Below are 21,049 nucleotides of genomic sequence, written 5' to 3' on the forward strand. Positions count from 1 at the left end.
TAGCCTACATCCTGTGATTGGCATATTACAATGGCAATAATATTATGAGTCTCTCACAGAACAAAAGTTCTGCCCAAGATCACAGACTACAAAGCAGTTTGGTTCATATTCCTGGAAATGCCAAGTCCTAATGTGGTATTTATATACACTAAACATTAGCTATATGCATATTAAAGGGAGGAAGGGATATTGGAAATGAGAAGATATATTATGTCATACACACACACACACACACTCCTCCTTCCGTTTCTTCTTTATTTGATTGTTTGGGTTTTTTTTTTTGGTTTTTCGAGACAGGGTTTCTCTGTGTAGCTTTGCGCCTCTCCTGGAACTCACTCGGTAGTCCAGGCTGGCCTCGAACTCACAGAGATCCGCCTGGCTCTGCCTCCCCAGTGCTGGGATTAAAGGCGTGCGCCACCACCGCCCGGCTCTTCTTTATTTGAAAAAGAATCTTTCTACATAGTCCACACTAGTCTTGAACTCACCATCCCCCAACTTCAGCCTGCAGAGTGCTGAGATTACAAGTGTGCACACCAACTCTCTCCACCCTTGACTCCCATCACTGTTTGTGGAGGATCATCAACACAGGTGTTTATTACGTAGTGTTCAAATAAATGAAAGAACGACTTCCCTGTCAGACTAGGAGATGTACTTCAACTCGGAGGCAGAGATGGGGTAGGAATCCTCAGCTTTCTTCCCATCCTACCGTGCTGTGGTTTCTTTGACTCTAAAAGTTGGCTAGATTGCAAATTTGTTTTAATGTTAGAAAACCAACCTGAGTCAGGCGGCTCACATCTGCAATCCCAGAACTGGAGAGGCTGAGGCAGAAGGATTGCTTCAAGTTCAAGGGTAGCTGGGCTATTGTGGGAGACATTGCCTCAAAAGAAAGGATAAAATGCTCCTCAGCTGGCCTCTTTAGTGCCCGGGGAGCCCAATAAACTTGTGTCAATGCAAATTCCTGAAAGCAAGTGTAGCCACAGCGGGGACTTGTGGCTGGAGCAGGAGCCGTCAGTGTGCCCAGTCGTATGCGGTCCAGTAAGAGCCTCCTTGTTTTGGGGTGTGCACACATGAACGCCAGCCGCTGCGGTTTCGATGCGTAGGTCCTTGCACTGATAAGCAAAAACTGCTGAAGTCATGAGGCTGCTCCAGACAGAGCCCTCGTGTGAGTCATACGAAAGCTCCACTCTGCTGACCTCTGGCAAAAAAGGGAGCGAATGAGGACAGGAGAGGCGGATGGGGAGAGGTTCAAGTGCGGGTTTTCTCCTTGAACCCGGACTATTATGGGTCAGGAGCTGTGTGCAAAGAGGCTACAGCCAGGATGCAGTTGCTACCACCGTTCCGAGGGAGGGGAGGCGCACAGCTGTCTGAGAAGCCAGCCGGGGAGCGCCGAGGCTGCTGCGTTGGAGGTATTTGTATCTCGGGAGGAGCATCTCTCTTTATTGGTAAACCAAGCAATTCAGACAGACGCTCCCTTTTGTACCAGGGTCTGATTCCTCCGCGGTAGGTCTAAACTCATAAAAAGAAAATTCTATTAAAGTCACAGAGGATTTATGGCCGTAGTTATCAAGTTTTGGGATGTGCTTGTAAACCAGAAAGGGAGAATAATCTTAGACTTTGGTCTCTTTGACTTGAAATAGAGAAAGTGGTTCTTCTCCGGACATCCCTGAGCCACTAAATGGCAGGGCTAAACTGCAGAGGGTAAGCTGCCCTACTGGTAGGTCCGCTGTGGATTCTCAGTTTCAGTAATTAGCTCATGATTATTAAGCTATGTCTTACTAGATTATTCTAAGGCATCACATTAAGTATGTAGGAAGGTGGGTGGGCGTGGGGGAGACTGAGTTAAACAGAAATTGGAAAATACCCATCAAGGAGACTGAGTTAAATTGTGCAGGTGAAGGGGAAATTTAGTATTTCAGCGGTTGGTACCATGGTGGTCTCTAAGGTGACTTTCAGGAGAGGTACCTTTAGGGGGTAGAGGAAGCTTAGAAAAAAAACAAACAGGCAAATAAAACAAAGAAAAGCCACCAAATGTTGACTTTGTACACGCCTTGCTCCTGTACTTTCTTTTTTTCCTCTAGCTAACGGACATAAAAGGCGCATCGTGTTCCAAGTCTTCATTTCACGCCAGGGGACGCCAGGCTGGCGGTGGCCAGAAGTTGGAGAGTAAAAGGCCACGGAGTAACAGTGATTCTTTTCAGGAAGAGCATCTGAGGCAGGGGTTGCCATGGGTGAGTGAGCCATTGACGGGCATCAAGGAGAATTTTGTGGGTGCTTGTCTAGGGAAGCTGACCCTCACCTTCCAGGGATGCCTGTGTGGGTCTCTCTCTCTCTCTCTCTCTCTCTCTCTCTCTCTCTCTCTCTCTCTCTCTCTCTCTCTCTCTCTCTCACACACACACACACACACACACACACACACACAGAGCTATCTAATGCCTCTGGGGAAAGACAAGTCAACATTATTTATAAGTGCCTTTTCTGTCTTCCCACCTCTCACCCCACCCCGTGAGCAGAAGAAGAGCCCCCCTTTTGGAGCAGCCTCATCTTACTTGAACTTGGAGAAGCTGGGCGAAGGTTCTTATGCCAAAGTTTACAAGGGGATTAGCAGGTGAGTGACTCGGCAGAGACTTTAGATGGGGGTATCTCCTATGGCATTATAAATTCACATATCACAGACATTCACAGCCCTTGGGACTGTGGCAGGACTTCTGGGGTCAATAGGAAGGAGGTGTGGTGATTTTTAACAGCCTTGAAAATAAAACAAAAACGAAAACAGCAACAACAACCCCCACCCCAACAACAACACAGCTCTTCTCTAGCTAAAATCAACCACTGAAGAAGGTCAACTTTCTCCACTGTTGACCCAAAGAACAATTACTACCTATGAAGAAACCCAGCTGGTAAAGTGTCTCTAGAGAGTTTTTCTTATCCCTTTTTAAAATCTCAAAGTGTGGGGTATGTAAAAAACTATGCCCTGCATTTTCTGCATCTGTAAAATATACAAAATGGCTGAAAATAAAGAATATTTATCCAAAACCCAGGTACCAGTTCTAAGATGGAATTCTGGTCTTTCTGGTTGCCTTCTAGTAAGGGTAAGAAAGCTGGAAAACCTTATCCCTTAATTTATGGTACTCCAATAGAGAAAATAATAATTTAAAGGTAGTCATATTTTAAAAAATATAAGCCAGGTGGTGGTGGCACATGCCTTTAATCCCAGCACTCGGGAGGCAGAGGCAGGAGGGTTTCTGTAAGTTTGAGAACAGCCTGGTCTACAGAGTGAGTTCCAGGAAAGGCAAAGCCACATAGAGAAACCCTGTCTGGAAAACCAAAAAAAAAAAAAAATAAAATAAAAAAAACCAAATATTCTAAAACTAAGTATTTTTATTTATCTTAGAATTTGTATACTTGTTACTGTCTTTGTTAAAAGAAGATTGTTAGGGAAATACAATTTTAAATGTATTGTATAGGACCAGGATTTGATTCATGATCATAGATTATCCTAGGAACTAAGAATATAAAATATTTCCTTCAAGGAACTCAGTTTAGTAACAAGATAAAAGTGCACTAGAAATGCTTCCTGACCTGAGTTCAAATCCCCACAACCATGTAAAAATTCAGGTGGAGCTATGCATGCCTATAACCCCGGTACTGTGAGGAGAGGAGGGAGTGGAGAAGGGAGGCTTGCTGGGGCTGCTAGCCACCAGGCTAGCTCCTGGTTCAGTGGGGGACCTTGCCACAAAAGAATAATATATGTATTATATGTAAGAAAAGAAAAATATACCACAGAAGGATTACACACACACACACATACACACACACACACACACACACACACACACACACACACACACACACACGTATCTCACATAGGAGGGGGAGAAAGGTTTATAATACAATAAATAAGAATAAACACTGGCCGGCTGTGGAGGCACACGCCTTTAACCCCAACACTCCACTGGCTGTGGAGGCAGAGCCAGGTGGATCTCTGTGAGTTCGAGGGCAGCCTGGTCTACAGAGTGAGATCTAGGACAGGCTCCAAAGCTCCACAGAGAAACCCTGTCTCAAAAGACCAAAAAAAAAAAAAAAATCCCATCTCCAAGTACCATAAAGAGTAGGACTGTCAGAACCCAATACCATGGAGATGTCAGTGGCTCTCTGACTTCAGGTTTTGGTGTGTACTAACTAGAGGGGCCCCTTGAAATACTTAAGGAAGTGGTGACTGAACGCCCACCCTGACCCTGGGAACCCAAATCCATGGATACTCAAATCACTTACAAAAATTGGCACGGTATTTGCATACAACCCAATACAATGGAAATGTTATGCAAATAGCTGGATGTTGTATTGTGTAGGGAGTGTCAAGAAAAGAAGTCAATACACATTCAATACACAACCAATATTCTTCCCAAATATTTCCAGTCTGTGATTGATTGAACACACACACACACACACACACACACACACACACACACACACACACACGGTACCCACAGACACAGAGAGCTGGTTTTATAGTCTAAGAACAGCTGTGTAGCACAGCTATAAATGATAAATCAAAGTAAAAAATCAAGGTCTTGCGAATATAGCCCTGGCTAACCTGGAATTCAGTATGTAGATCAGGCTGGCCTTGAGCTTGTGATCTTCCTATCTATGTCTCAGGGCTGGGATTACAGCATCCATCACTACACCTGGCAGAAAAATGATTTTAAAAAGCTCTGAATATGTACAAATCCAAGTGATTAGTAAAATTTAATAAATAAGCATGGTGACCTTTCAAGTCAACAGGAAACAGAAAACGCTCCCCCAAACAGCGCTGGGACAGCTAGCCTTCTTGAAAACTGAATGAAGAATAAGAATGCAGTGGAGTGAAGATTTAAATGAGCAAGAGAATGCACAGTAACTGTACAGAAAGGGGAACTAGGCGCAGCCTTTAGGCTGGGGAGGTCTGTTGATGCACATAATATTTGGCATAAAGGAATGGGGTGGTCGTGGGGCCCCACTGTCTACCTGTCTTCCAGAGAGCACTTTAATGAGTGCTTCTTTGAAGCAGCTATAGCCGAATCAATGCTGGCAACCTCAGATGAAATCAAATTCCTCCAAATAGATGCCTTCAGTATTTCAAAACTGCCCATGTGTCCCATGATGATCGGAGAACAGTGGAAATTCTGAAAGTGCAAAGCATGTCTAAACCTATTTCACCAAAAAGGTTGGTTTTTTTTTTTTTTTTTTTTTTTTTTTTTTTAATGGGTGGGTGGAATAGAATTTTACAGAGTCATGCTCTCAGTAAAATATTCTGGGAAATTCTAAACATCATAAAAATTTTAAGTTCAAAACTTGAAAGGCAAACGAAAGCAAGTGATAAAAATCTACGTAAAACGTTCCCGTGAAAAGGGGAGGGGGGCAGCTGTGGTGGCACACACTGGTAAGATTTGCTGAAAGAGGCGGAGGCAGGAGGATCACAAGTTAAAAAAAGAAAAAGGTGAGGGAAGGACAAACAGAAAAGACTGGGGAAATGCAGTTCCAAAAGTAAAGAAATTGAAATTAAAGATCGACGTAACACATAGGCCGGACTGTGAACGTAAAAACAGCTTAAGCCCACGCTCATGAGGGGTTTGGCAAAGTGGCATGGGCCTCAATGGAAGAGTTTCCAAGGGGGAAAACCTGCCAAAACCAGGGCACAAAATTAAGTGGTATTGAGTTATAACCCAAAGAATAAAATATCTATGAATCTGCTGCTACAAATGAACGGCTCGATAAATTAATAAATAAGAGGAAGAGATAAATCTTCCATGCAAAGGAACTTCAGTTATCTTACCCGGATCTACTCTCTCAGAAGAGGATCTCTGTGTATCCATGCCCAAAGTGCAGCTTACACTCAGTGATGTCAATCCTATAATAGGGTGGGGAATAGTCACTTTACAATAGACATTGAACAAGTGCCACCTCAGACAGGCAGTTACAGTCAACATCAGAAGTCCCAAGTCATGACGAAAGAATGCCCCCATGATACAATATGGTCAAGATGGCTCTTGACCTTCCCCAAGTTCACAATCCCAGTTTAATTTCAAGAGAAACGTCAGGGAAAAAAAAAAAACTCTAAGAGAGGAGCACTCTACAAAGTTCTTGAATAGCGCACCTCAAAACCATCCAGGTCACCAAACCCAAGGAAAAAGTGGCAAACTGCTAAGAGGGGCCTGAGACCCAACAACTCAATGTGGTTCTGGATAGCATCTTGGACAATAAGAAGGGCATGAAGTAAAAACTGAAGGAATCCTAGTGTGCTTCAATAATGATGAATCAATATTGGTTCATTAATTATTATCACTATTTTACACGCATTTAGTGTTTTGTTTAGACAGATTTGTATATTTCAGTTCTGGCTGAACTTCATATGTAGCCGAGGATGACCTTGACTCCTTGATCCCCCTACCCCCATCTCCCAATGGAATTACAGGTGGGGGTCACCGAGTCCAGTTTGGTTCATTAGTTGTACTAGGTAAGAGTCAACAGTAGAAGAAACCAGTGTAAGGATATGGGAACTTTCTAGACTATCTTCTCGGTTTTTCTAGAATTCTAAAATTGTTCTTTTAAAATGAAGTTCAAAGCAAAAAACCAAATCAAAGGAAACCTATGATGATCATTTCTGTAGCTAAATCTTTTCCCGTAGCCCCGTTATTTCTTTCAGGGAAACAGTCTCACACTCACCCAAGCTAGTCTTTGGAACTCACCACATAGCCCAGTCTGACCTTGTGGCAACCTTCCTCCTACCTCAGCCTCTCAAGGGCTAGGGTTACAACAGGAGCCACCATGCCCATCACAGAATTCTTAAAATAACCCCAAACTGCAATGTATAAGAATTTGGAATTGGCAGAATACATTGTGGTGTGTTTGTATGATAAAATAGTGTAACATTATTAAATATCATATTGTGTAAGAGTGAATGGTAAAACCAGGCATGGTGGCTTATGCCTGTAATCCCAGTGCTTGAAAAGTTGAGGCAAGAGGATTGGGATGAGTTCAAGGCCAACTTGTCTATTAAAAATATCATGAATAATAAGAGAAAATGTGAAACCGAGAGAGAACAGATTATTGACAGTGGATCTCACTGTATTAGAAACAGCATGATCTTAAAAGATCTTCTTGGATCTCTACGCTTACCTAATATCACAACAAAATTATCAATAAATGGTGAGTAGAAGGAGGGAAGGAGAGAGAGAATGGTGAGTGAGACTTAGGTAAATCTTGGAGAATACTGCAAGACACTGGCTGTTAACAGCCTCATCCAGGAGAATTGAAAGTTGGAGGCCAGCCTGAGCTACATTTCAAGACCCACATCTCCCTACCCTCCACTAAATAAAAACAAACAAACAACAAACAAACAACAAAAAGAAAAAAGAAAGAGAATTTGGCTGTTACCTGAAATGAAACACGGAGATACAGTAGGTTTTAAAAAGTAAGTGACATGTTGACTTTCACTTGAAAATGTCTCCAGGTACTCTACGGAGATTGGACAAAACAGAGCACAAATGTTCACGCAAGGAGACTGTTATGAAGCCACAGCCAAAGTTGGGTGGCGTACGAGGCTGGCTTAAGAGCACCAAAGGGACCGGCAAACGTCAGGAGGGAGGTGGTCTCCGGGTGCCTCTCTGCTTTCTCTGAATGCTCTAGAAAGAAAATATACAATGAGTAAAGAGAAGGCCGCTTGGAAATAGATCTGCCACATGTGTGCTATGTAATGGGCTTGGTGTCTTGAGACAGTGGTAGGTTTATGTACGAGGGCATGCTGTGAAGGGACGCTTTTGTTCTCACATCTTCGTGGGAGCTGTTGCCTGGAACCATCTCAGTGAGTGTGTGTGTGTGTCTGCCCCGCCCCTTTCTAGGATAAATGGACAACTAGTAGCCCTAAAGGTCATCAGCATGAACGCAGAGGAGGGTGTCCCTTTCACAGCCATCCGGGAAGGTAAGAACAGAGACCCCAGAGATTGTTTTGATTACTGGACTTGGTAAAAACATTGCAAAGGATTCAGTCTACCCACTCACCGTGTGGTCTCTGGTATTTCTAGAAGTGATATTATAATTTCAAATTTTGATTTTGTTGCCAGTTTACCAAGATTATTTACACTATTATTTTAGCATTTGTTCTTGAAGACAAAGTTCAAAACTACTGTCCATATTATGACCTCTATGAGCGTTTACTAAATGTTTTCTGTATGCTTGGATTCAAGCTAAAACCATGTCTATACAGCCCACAGAGATTCATTCAAAAGAAAGAGAAAGTGTAACATCATAGTAATTCTTGGTGGGGGATTCGCCTGATCATAGCATAGCATGTTTTCTTGTTTTGTTTTTGTTTTTCCTGCAGTACTTAGGGGTTGAACCAAGGATCCAACCAACACACACACACACACACACACACACACACACACACACACACACTTTTTTTTTTTTTTTTTTTGGAGACAGTGTCTCACTAAGTTTCCCAGGCAGGTCTTGAACTTGGAACCCTTCTGCTTCAGCCTCCAGAATTGAAGGCATGTTCTTTCAGCAGTCTCTCTCTCTCTCTCCCCCTGGAGCCATCTCTGTTGGTTTGTTTTAAATGAGACAAGGTCTCACTAATTTGCCTAAGCCAGCCTCAGACTTACTATGGAGCCACTCTGGCCTCAAACCCGCAATGCTCCTGCCTCAGCCTCCCAAGAGCTGGCATCACAGGCATGCCTTGGCAAACCTAGCTTCCTGTGTCTTTTCTGCTCCCTCAGCAGCACAGGAAGGAGGTGAACAGGTCCAAGTTTGCGTCATCTGGCTGTAGGTCCTAATGGCACGATTCCAGGTCTACCGATCCCCTAGACTGAGTTTACAGCTAAACTGGCTGGTAACAGGCATGTTTCATGGAGCTGTTACAAAGATCCAATGAGAACACATGACGCTTATCACAGTCTCTTCTCAGGTTCAATGAATACTCACTGCTATTATTTTATTCTTGAATTTTATTTTATTTTTATTACTTTTTTTTACTGATCAATGAGATTTAATACTAATATCACATTGTTTAATACTAATAATTTATAAACTTAAAACTAACATAATGAAATAAAAGAATACAATTTATCAAGATTTCACGTAAGGTTTCTGTTTTTTGTTTGAGACAGTGTCTCGTAGAGTTCAGACTGGCCCCAAACTCATTGCGTAACCAAGGCTGGCCTTGAACTCTTGAACCCCCTGCCTGTCTCTCCCAAGGGCTACGATTACAGCTGTACCACCACATTCAGTTTTATACTTCCTGCTGGGAATCAAATCTTGGGCCTCAAGTGTGCTTGAGGATATTAGTTACTTTTCTGTGGTGGTGGTAAATACCATGACCAAAGGCAACTTAAAGAAGAGTTTATCTGGCGTACAGTTCCAAAGAGATAAGAGTCCATCGGTGGGAGAGGGGATGTTGGGTAAGGCAGAGCAGCAAACAGCTATGTATTCCATGGTAGCAGGAATGGGAAGCTAAGAGAAGGCTACACACACACACACACACACACACCAGAAAGAGCAAACCGGAAGTGGGCGATGTTGTGAGTGAGTTCTCAACCCCAAGCCTTCAGTGATGGGCTTCCTCCACCTAAACTGCACTGTCCCTAAACGATACCACCAACTAGGAACCAAATACTCAAGCCTATGGGGTACATCTCTCATTCAAACCACTACACTAGGCAAGCATTCTTATCAACTGAGCTGTATCCCCACCGCACGTGTGTGGGTCATTTGAATGATGGGATCACCGTTGTTCTCCGGAAAAAAAAAATCTGGAGAAATGGCCCTTCCTCAGCCTTCCGTTCTCTCTTAGCTTTGTGTCTTCTTCCCTTCTTTACTGAGTACACTGGATGCAAAGGATAGAGCCGAGTGAGCAACGAGCCGAGAACGCCCCATTCTTCATTCTGTGTTTTCAGTCTTAGCAGAGCAGACAATTCAAGTATTAAGTGTACAGAGGCTGTTGTAAGCTCTCTTACAACAAGAATGAGTCAGTCTCAGTGTGGCTAATGGAGGCAGATTTTGAACTGAACTTAGAAGCATAGGTTATGCAAACAGGCATTAAAAAAGCGATTCAGAAGATGAGGGCATAACTCAATTTGATGCCATTTTAAAAAGCCTCTGCTGCCCCGGGGAAACATTTTAAACTCAAGCAGAAAGGCCAAGAGGCTATCAGTTTAAGTGGGTACTCATCTTGATAGGATCAGGTGCAATTTGGGGGAACACATGGTTTAAGTGTTTAACGTAATGGACGCTGCACTTACTGGTGTGCTTACGAGTAGCCCAAAGGAGAGCACGATCACATTTGGAGACAGCTGTGCGGATAGGTGGAAGACTATTTCTGGACATAGTGGAAACCTCCAGGTCACTGGACAGGAGGAGGCTTTCTTCATCAAGGCTCTCATTCTCTGGACATTGCCTTTTGTGAGCTTGAGTTCACGGATTGCTCGCAATAGGCTTTGTTCCCATTTTCCCCATAGCTAAGTTCTCCAAGTCCACATCTGGCAGTCACAGTGAAACCTTTTTTTGCAGCAGCAGCAGCAGCAGGTTCTGCTAACAGATGTTCTCAGCCTGACTCAACACCCCCCTCTGCTGCCCCCGGTGTATTGTTCTGTATGCACAACCATTCCTGCATTGCACAGTTACCGCCTGCTGCCTCCCACACAGGTGTTCACAATTACAGTTGGGGTTCCACTGTGGACTTCTTGGTTTGTTTTATGGGCTGCCCCTTACTGAAAGCTTTGCTTGTATGATATGAAAAACCACGAAAGGATTTTGACACATCGGAGGTGGTTTTGACTTCCAGTTTCCAACAATGGCTTGCTTCTCTTTCCTCCGGTGTGAAAGCTTGCAGCCTTGAGAGCAGGGCCCCACTTAAGAACTTTGACACTGGCTCATTTCTCCGTGGTTAAGATCTCGATGGATGTGAGACCAGAGAGAGGAGGTTAAATGGGGAGGGCTGGGAAGCAAGCTGAGAGCAGCTGGAGGTCATTAGCTAAAGTCCAGAGTCATTAGCTAAAAAGGCAACCAAAAGCCATGTGCAGAAAAACTCAGTCAGGCAGCCTTCTTTCTGAACGCTTGAAGCAAGAATTCTCTTCCTGAGCAGTCTGCTTGCTCTGAAGGTGTTGGCAGCCTGGAATGATTGAGCAGAATTTTGCTACATGGACAGTAGTCTCTCAATAGGTAGAATGCATGTTTCTGTTCATGTGATCGTCATATATAATATCATGAAAATAACAAAAGTCTGAAACAATACTAAGGGAAAATCTTAATAAGCTTTCATGCTTCCTTCAGTCCTCACAACACTTTTAGAGATATTGTATCATATGGCCAACAGTCAATCAAATTCAGTTCAGACAAACACTCATAACTTCATGGGTACTCATGCTACAGTACGTACTGGGTACCTGAGAAGGCCAGGCACTCTGCTGACTCCTGGATACACAACAGCACACACACAAGTCCCTACTACCCTGATTTTTTTCTCCCTGTGGTATTGAGGATCAAAGCCAAGGCCTCACCCATGCTTAGACAAGTGCTCCATGGCTAAGCTATTAGCCCAGCCCTCCTTTTCATTTTGAGACAGTGTCTCACTGAGTTGTAGCCCAGGCTGGCCTTGAACTCACCTTGTAGCCCAGGCTAGCCTTGATCTCCTGAGGTAGATGGGAATCCAGGCCTGTGACATACTATCTTCATCCTTTTGCTAATTAAAAGATGGAAGAGCTGGATATCTCCAAACTCAGGGGGCAGAGGCAGGAAGGTAAGTTCAAGGCCAGCATAGTCTACATAGCCAGTTCTGGGCAAACCAGGGCTACATTGTGAATCCCTGTCTCAAACAAAACAAAGTGGAAGAAAAAAAGATAAAAGGTAAAAGATTGGAGGCTTTTGTAGCAAATTAGAGTTTTTTATTATTGGCCCAGAATCACATTTCAAATGTTCACTTTTATAACTGGGAGAAAATACTTGGAGTGGGTTGGCTTTTATGGATTTTATATGAATGTAACTTAGTTTTATTGAAATCTATATTGGCACCCTAAGAATGGATCTTATTTTAAACACCTTTCTTAAAATAGCCAGCTATGGTTTGAACCTTCTGCCTGTCTACAGTGGGTTTTTTTTTAATTTCTTATTAATTAATTTTTTAAAATTTATTTTATATCCTGACAGAAATTTCTGCTCTCTCCTCTTCTCCTGTTCCCTCTCCTGCCTCCCCTCTGCCCCCACTCTCATCCACTCCTCCTCTGTTTCTGTTCAGAAAGGGGCAGGCCTCCCTTGGGTGTCAACAAAGCATGATATATCAAGTTGAGGTGGGACTAAGCTCCTCCCTTTGTATTAAGGCTGGGCGAGGTGAACCAGTGTGAGGAATAGGGTCCCAAAAGCCAGCTCAAGTGTTAGAAACAGACTCTGATCCCACTGCTAGGGGCTCCACAAATAGACCAAGCTACACAACTGTATCCCACATGCAGAGGGCCTAGATCAGTCTCATGCAGGCTCCCTAGCTGTCGGTCCAGTCTGTGAGCTCCTATGAGCCCAGGTTAGTTGTTTCTGTGGGTTCCCTTATGATGACCTTCACACACACACACACACACACACACACACACACACACCCTGGCTCGTACAATCCTTCCTCCCTCTCCTCCGGAGCTCAGCCCAGTGCTTGGCTGTGGATCTCTGCATCTGCCTCCATCAGTTCCTGGATGAAGGCTCTCTGATGACAATTAGGATAGTCACCAACCTGATTACAGTAGACGGCCAGTTCAGACACCCTCTCCACTATTGCTAGGGGTCTTAGCTGGGGTCAGCTTTCTGGAGTTTCCCTGGCACTAGGTGTCTCCTTGACCCCGAAATGCCCCCCTCATAAAAATATGGGATGCTTCACAAATTTGCTTGTCCTCCTTGCTCAGGGGCCGTGCTAATCTTCTCTGTATTATTCCAATTTTAGTGTATGTGCTGCCCAAGCGAGCACTAGAGGGTTTTCTTAAGGAAGAAGTCATATGTACACTCTTTTCTGAGAAGCAGGAAGGTGACATGCCTCCCTCTCCCATGGTCTCTGTCAGCCCCTTATACTAACACCCGGAAGCACAATATGGTATTGTTGTTGGTTGTTGTAGAAATGAAGGAGTCTGAGCCTCAGAGAGACCGGATAATTTGTCTGGGGTCACCAGGGTCTTCAGTATTAGAACTAATGTCTGTTACATTTAAATTCTCTCTACTACATAAAACCGCAAATGCTTGCTTGATTGAAGCATCTCCCTCAGCAAGAGTGAAAGTGGACAACAGAACTCTGCTCTGTGGTGCTTTCTGTGTAAAAATCAAGCAAACTCAGAAGTAAGACTCCGGGAAATAATCCGATAGTGTGAGGTCAGCAGTTCTCCCGTTCATCCTACAGAACCCGCAACGGCAGTGTTTAAATTAGAAACAGTTGCAGCTGAAAACCCTTCGCGATCATTGTAGAGTAATTACTTCTAATCTATTTGTGAGAAAGTTCGCCGAAAAGAGGTTCAGGAGCCATGCTAGGGGTCATCCGATAAGATCAGCAGAGTCTGGCTAGAATCTTGAGTCAGCTATTGCCACAGATGGATGAGGGCACGCCTGCCTGGCTGACAGGAATTCTGTCTGAGTACAACCTGATCACATCAAGGACAAAACATATTCGTTGCATAGGTACAGCCTTATGAGAAATAACCCCAGGGTAATGGCATATGAGAGGGATATTTTGGGCTGGAGAGATGGCTCAGCCGTTAAAGACTAGGCTCACAACCAAAAATATAAGAGAGGGATATTTCTAAAAATGTATGATTATTATTATTATTAGTGTGTGTGTGTGTGTGTGTGTGTGTGTGTGTGTGTGTGTGTGTGTGTTCAGGCATGCACACTCAAAGCTGTACCACGATGCCTATAAGGAGGTCAGAAGACAACTTTGTACCATCATTTTTCTTCACACGGGTTCCAGGGATTAAACTCGGATAGCCAGGCTTGTGTGGCAAAGCACCCTTATCCACTGAGGCATCTCACTGGTCTTAAAAGAGCTGTAATTAGCATGTATTAACTATACACAAGAATGGGTTGCATTATGACTTTTCATACATGATATATTTCAATCGTATTCATCCCATGAGTATTTCTTGCACCCTCCCACATACCCCCAGACCCCCCATCCTCCACCCCCCCACCATGCTCTCTACTTTCATTTTATTTTGTGTGGTGTAAACTAATGGGTTTAATTAGGGTTACTTACAGGAATATGAGCAAATTACTAGTGGTCATACCAGAAAAGAGATACCTTTGTCCCTTAGCAACTATTAATTACCTATAGATCCTCAGGGAGGTAGGTTGGGGGACTTGTAAGCTTCTCTCCCCCATAATGGAATGTTGATAGATCCAATCTTTTTCAGGCTGTTGCACAGACTGAGAGTTCAGGGGCAATGGCCATGTCATGCCCTGAAGACAGTATTCCACAACACTCTACCTCTTCTTCCAGCTTTTACAATATTTCCCTTCTCTTTTTCTTTCAGTTCTTTGAGCCTTGGAGGGGGTGATATAGATGTCTTATTTAGGGATGAGCATTCAATAGGCATTTATTCTTAGTACTTTGACCAGTTATGAGTCTCTTCAGTAACTCTTGCCCAATACACACACACACACACACACACACACACACACACACACACACACACACACACAGCCTCTCTGCTCAAAGCTGACAGCATCATTAGTCTATGGATATAAACAGAAACATTCAAAGGCACTATAATAGGCATATCATGGTCACTTAGCAAAAAAAGCTTTCCCAGTTGGGCCTAAGACCTGAGTCCCAGACTTCTGATGGGGTTTATAGCACCAGATATGAATTCCTTTCTGTGGAGCAGGCCTCAAAGCCAAGCCTGAAGTGACTGGTTACCCCTCAGAAAGGTATGGCACTACTGCACCGGAGGGTACAATGTGATGGGGTTTTAACTTCTAAGTGTCCTGGAACTCACTCGGTAGCCCAGGCTGACCTCAAACTCACAGAGATCCGCCTGGCTCTGCCTCCCGAGTGCTGGGATTAAAGGCGTGCGCCACCACCGCCCGGCCTGGTTTGTGGTTCTTAGGCCAAAGAAAATGTACCATCAGGGATTGCAAATCCTTTATTGTTCAGTGTCTATTAGAGTTGGGGTGGGCTCTATTATTGACTCCTACATAGACTCACTAGAAGTGGCTGAGTCTTTATTGATTCTCAAACATTTATTGAGCACCACGTGCCAGGCCTGTGTTAGTGCTGGAAATGCAAAAGTCATGGTTGGGGTCAGTCTATGTCCTCAAATAGCCTATAGGGTTGAGAGAGCCTTGGTTACCAGGATATGCAGATATATGCTGTTGGTTTGTCTTTGGTCTTTTGGGGGCCCACCACCCAGCTCCCAAATAAATCACACGCGGAGGCTTATTCCTAATTATGAATGCCCGGTCTTAGCTTGGCTTAGTTTTTAGCCAGATTTCCTTAAATTAACCCGTCTATCTTTTGCCTCTGGACTTTTATCTTTCTCTGTTCCTGTATACCTTTCTTTGTTTTTCTTACTCCGGGGCTTGCTGGGTGGCTGGGTGGCTGGGTGGCTGGGTGGCTGGGTGGCTGGATGGCTGGGTGGCTGGCCTCTGGAGTCCTCCTCCTTCTCCGGCTCCTAGAACCTAACTCCTTCCTCCCAGATTTCTCCCTCTATTTATCCTCTCTGCCTGCCAGCCCCGCCTACCCTCTCTCCTGCCTCGCTATTGGCCAGTTCTTCATTAGACCATCAGGTGTTTCACACAGGCACAGTAACACAGCTTTACAGCGTTAAACAAATGCAACATGAACCAAGGTAACACACCTTAACATATTCTGCTACAGACATACTCTAGGACCTTGGGAGACAGGCTTCTCCTACCTGTGACTATTATCTTTTACATCTTTTCCTAAACTAAATAGAATAATGCAGAGTAATATTGAAATATCATGAACCACTGTGCTGGCAAAACATCAATTTTCCTGAAAAAAATCACTCAACTGCAGATCACAATAAAATAAAGAAAACCAATAAAGTATCTGGATGCCATTGTGAGATGGATATATTTTCCCTGAATTAGTAAATATCTCACATTATAGTGTATCTAAATGATTAGCTATCTTTTATGCTGAATAAAGATCAGCGTTGACCGTTTTTTCTTTGCATTAGTTGTCTTATTCATGTTTCTTATTTGATTTCCTGGTGTTTTTATAATCAAATCAAGTTACGGTCTATGAAATTCTTACACCAATGCCTGGTATATCTTAAATAATCTAGGAGTGTTAGCTGTCATCATCACCGTTACTAGAGTTCCGTTTATCTCTGTGTCTTTTCCTTGAAGAAAAACAGAAGTATTTGATTACATGAGACTGTTTTGTTTTGAGACAGGGTCTCATGTAGCCAAGACTGGCCTTGACCTTACTATGTAGCTGAGGATGACTTTGAACTCCTGATCTTCCTACCTGGAACCATCTTCTAAGTGCTGGGATTACAAGCAAGAGTCACCACATCCCTCTTAACTTGAAAGCTGTGAAATTCCCAGAATCAGCATCTGGATTTCAGTATCTTTCCCTCTTTCTCGGTTGACTTTTGTACCCTTGAGTCTTCAGACCAGACCCCACATCCTACTGTAAGAACTACAGAGTCCTCAAAAGAGAAGAAAGAAAGGCTTTCCTCTCTGAGTTTCCTTCCCATACTTCCCTGGAGGCCAGGCATGTTTGACCCTCTGGTGTAGGGACCCAATCACATGCCAGCAATTCCGTGAGCTAAAGACTTAAACCATCTCCTGCTTTCATGTAAATCCCCTGTTAGTTACTAGTAAAATTCCATTCCCGTATGGCTTTCTCAGTATCCTGGGGCACTGGAAAAACAGGAGTAAAAGGGACCAGGAGATGGAACGTTTTTTATCTAGGTGAGGAAGGTGCCTAAAAGGAGCAAGACACCAAAGCATCTTCAACAGAAACACTGCTATTCAACTCTACACATATGAATGGTACTATGGAAGACGTGATCACAAATTCAACAGGAAGGAGCTTTTAGACATTGTTTTAATGAACATCAAGGATTCAATAAGCAGAAAAGGCAAGAGTGGCTGATCTTCATGAAGCTTATGTTCATAAGGGGAGATTGACAAGCACGTTTGTGTGTGTGTGTGTGTATAAGTGTGTGTGTATGTGTATATATATACATACACACACACACATATATGTATCAGATATATGTATATCTAATGACAGGCAGTGGTGAGCGCTATGGAGGAGAAGATAACAGGGATGAGGAACAGAGGCTCACTGGGATGAGATGAGGTGGAAGGCTGTGATCTCATCTGCAATGAACAGGGAAGCCCATACTTTATATATACTGTTGATCAGAGTCCTAAAGAGAGGGAGGGAGGAAGCATTCAAAGAGGGGAGAAAAGAGAATTGTGGGTGGAGACAAGGATCATCATAAGAGTAGGGGTGGGGTGGGCAGTGTTGGAAAATGCAAGTGTCCTTTAAGAGACCATTGTGACCAGAGCCAGGGAGTGAGAGTTGTAGGAGACAGGAGCTAATGAAGGGATGGAGTGGGGTTGGGGGAGAAGGGAGACTGGGCAGGCCATTGCAAGTCCTTTGGCTTTTGTTGAGTGAGCTGGGAGGTCACTATAGGGGTTGGGGATCAGAAAGGATTTGTTTAGATTTTTCCTGGAGAGAATCACAGTTTCAGACTGTTCCAGAAGGAAGAGTCCGCAGGACAGATGAATGGGGAGTTGACTCGGGGGCCTTTGCAGCAGTTCAGCCAAGGTATCAGCATGGCCCGGCCCAGGAGGGCAGTCAACAATATGGAAGGAAGTGAGGGACCTGACATGGTTTACAGAATTGACGGCAGATTTCAGACTGGTGCAGGGCATGAAAAAACAAGTTGAGAGGAACTGCTGTTTGCAAGAGTGTTAACATTACATAAGAGGACGGACGAATGACTTTACCTTCTGCAAAGGTATTGTGAACTGGAGATAAGATGGATAGAACAAATGAATCCACAGCAGAGAAATGACAGAGGGACACTTTTCCCCATTCCTGAAAAACCGAGATTATTGAGGAAATGACAGAAGTAAAGCAGAAAGCCTCATCCAAGGACGTATTTTTGAGAGTCTTAGTCTTAGCAAATGATTGTTTTGAAGCCGTTGTGATTAATAAAACATGCCACCATGATTTTTAAAGTCAGCCTGAGGAATTTTAGAAATATAATTATGTAAGGACAAAATTACATCAAAAAATGAAATTAAAAATGTGTGTGTTAGCAGGTATCTGCAGTCTAAAAACTTGAGAGACTGAGGCAGGAGAATCACTACAAGTCTGAGGCCAGCCTGGCCTACACATTGAGTTCCATGACAGGCAGGATTATGAGACCTGGTCTCAAAATAAATACATAAATAGTAACTTAATTAATTAAAATATTTTAATTTTCTTAGTAATGTTTTTCCATATCCTTTGGGGGGGAAATTTAGTTTTGTGTGTAGTGTTACGGATGGAATCCAAGGCCTTGCACATACTAGGCTGGCTGGCACTCAGCTACACTTCCATCCCCACAAACCTAATTTTGATGTAGACAGGTCATCCTGTACATGTGTATGTGTAGAGAAACAGAATATTATGAAATTATTTATAAATAAAAATGCGAGTGTCCTCAGCAGGTGGCCAGAAATCATTGCGATAAACATGGGAGGTACTGGAAACTCTAGCAGAAACATACCAAAAATTAGACTTTATGACCAGGAGTGGGGTTTTAATGGGCTCACCGTGAAAGGAAGAGTGGGAAGCTGGTGTGAAGATATGAAATGTAATTTGCATCTCTGTAACACTTGCCATTTAATTTAGCAAGGGTTTTAGGAACAGGGTCTGAGTCCATTCACAATGTCTTGTGAAATGAAGTCAGGAAAGATGGTGTCTCTCTCCATAAGGTGGGAAATTCTCCACAGCTCACTGAACGATTAAAGTGACAGAGTCAGGATTCATGAGGGCTGCTCCTGGCTCCCCAACAGCTCTCCCTTAAGATACTATATAAGATCTGTACTCAGTATAGATCCTTGATAAATTAACTGCTTACTCTAGGCTAAGTGGCAGACTGATTGTACCCCAAGGTGGTGTGGTGGCATCCAAAAGACAGAGAAAGTCACTCTGTTCCTGTGCAGACATCGGTCTGGGCCTAGAGAGATTAAACAGAGGCTGTGAAACTGATCCTCATATTGACAAAATGAATTCACTGTTAAAAGTGAAATAATAGATTTAGTCCATAAGGACCCTGTGGGCACAGCGAAGGAGGGCTTCACGAGCCTGCTTTGCCTGTCTCTGAACCAGTCATCACAGAAACTAGGCAGGTCCCACGGCCACTCTTGGGGAAAGGCAGGGTAGCTCAATTAGAAGGGAATGGACTAAGAGAAATGTTGGCTTTCTGAAGAAAAATCAGGAAAGATGGTGATTAGATGGTGACTAGAGGGAAAACTGACCATGAGGAGGCAAACACAGTAACAAGCACAACAGGACAGCTTCCTGAGGGAAGAGGTGTGTTCCCGATCGCAGAGAACACTTGAGTTTATTTGGGGAAGGGAGAGGTGGACGTATGTGCATACACACATGCTTGTACGTGTGCAGTTGGGTGTGTGGAGGCCAGAGACTGATGTTGGGTGTCTTCCTCAATGGCTTCTTCACCTTACTTGTTGCCACAGGGTCTTCCACTGAACCTGGAGCACACTGATTGCTAGGCCGGCCCATGAGTCCCTGGGATCCTTTGCCTCAGCCCTCCCCCCAGTGCTGGGATTACAGGCCTGCAGAGCTGCACCCAGCTTTTCCCTGGGTTCTGGGGATGCAAACCCAGGTGCTCACGTCTGTGCAACAAGCTCTCACCCACTAAGCCATCTCCACAGCTCTGAGTTTGTTCTCAGTCTTCAGAACCCTTCAGTAGGAAAGAGATGGTGCAGGAGACTCATCAGGTAGAAGTATAGGCACAAAATGGAACACTGATTTTGAGGGGTTTTTCCCCCCAAATATACTATTTTCCTTTTTTTTTTTTTAAAGGTTTATTTGCTTACGTGTTTTATGTATGAGTGCTTTGACTGCACATACACCTGCACACCAGAAGAGGGCGTTGGATCCTCTTCTGTTGTGCAGGTGTTGTGAGTCACCTTGTGGTTGCTGAGAATTGAACTCAGGACCTCTGGAAGAGGAGAGCAGCCAGTGCTCTTAACCTCTGAGCCATCACCTATCCCTTTCTTCCCACCAAACAGTCCCTGGTCTGAATATACATACATCTGTATGTATGTATATTTGCAGGCACATGCATACGTATGTATTGGTTCCACACATGACCAGGAGCTGGCATGAGCTATCCTCCTCAGTTTCTCTCCACAGTACTTAGGGAGGCAGGGTCTCTCACTGACCCTGTTCTTACTGATTCAGCTGGTCTGTAGAGGCACTTTGCCCCAGAGATCCCCTTTGCCCACCTCCTGGCTTTTCTGTGAGTGCTGGGCATCTGAGTTTCAGTCCTCATACTTGCGTGGCAGGAACTTTACCCACTGAGCCATCTGCCAAGTCCTCTATGTTTTTAAATCTTGACGCTGCGTGTGAGAGAAAATACGTGCTATTTTGTCTTTCTGCTCCCACACCCTTTTGCCATCTCCTTTTCTCTCTCTCTAGAGCGTTTCTTCCCTCCTTATACTCCTGCCTCTACTTTTATGTCCTATAAACACATACATTGATATTTGTGATTTGAGTTTTATATTGTTCCATTCTTTTAAGTCTTTTGTTTATTTGTTTGCTGTTTCCTGGTTGGTTGGTTTGTTGTTGAGGCTGGGTCTCCCTCTGTAGCCCAGGCTGCCCTTGAATTTGAAGTAATCCTCCAGCCTCAGTCGACTGAATGCTGGCATTGCAGTCATGATCCGTCATGCCAGGCACCATCTGTAGTCTTAAGGACACTGTCTCTTTGGACTTGGACTCATCATCTCTTTATACCTGTTTTGTTCTCGTCCTTCTGAAGTCGTGGGGCTTCCA

At 43.9% G+C, this 21,049-nt stretch overlaps 1 protein-coding gene and 1 non-coding gene across 4 annotated transcripts in view; one reads left to right on the forward strand and one right to left on the reverse strand.

The window, feature by feature from the left end:
• Positions 1–1,168: 1,168 nt before the first annotated feature.
• The window catches only part of Cdk15 (cyclin dependent kinase 15), a 100,259-nt gene continuing 80,378 nt past the window's right edge, over positions 1,169–21,049 (forward strand). For 2 of the 3 annotated variants that reach the window (XR_008220840.1, XM_052749547.1), the window contains exons 1-5: positions 1,169–1,406; positions 2,079–2,228; positions 2,511–2,605; positions 5,102–5,203; positions 7,878–7,957. Coding sequence is in view for 2 of the 3 variants with exons in the window: in XM_052749547.1 (XP_052605507.1) it covers positions 1,281–1,406; positions 2,079–2,228; positions 2,511–2,605; positions 5,102–5,203; positions 7,878–7,957 (553 nt within the window). In the remaining variant the exon portion in view is untranslated. The remainder of the gene's footprint in view (positions 1,407–2,078; positions 2,229–2,510; positions 2,606–5,101; positions 5,204–7,877; positions 7,958–21,049) is intronic. The other variant, XM_052749548.1, reaches the window with a different exon arrangement.
• On the reverse strand, positions 12,870–12,976 carry LOC128118063 (U6 spliceosomal RNA). Its single transcript, XR_008220987.1, has one exon. It is a non-coding gene; the product is annotated as a U6 spliceosomal RNA (small nuclear RNA).

Source organism: Peromyscus californicus, unplaced genomic scaffold, assembly GCF_007827085.1.
Source record: "Peromyscus californicus insignis strain IS unplaced genomic scaffold, ASM782708v3 Scaffold_21__1_contigs__length_65335640, whole genome shotgun sequence".
Lineage (NCBI taxonomy): Eukaryota > Metazoa > Chordata > Mammalia > Rodentia > Cricetidae > Peromyscus > Peromyscus californicus.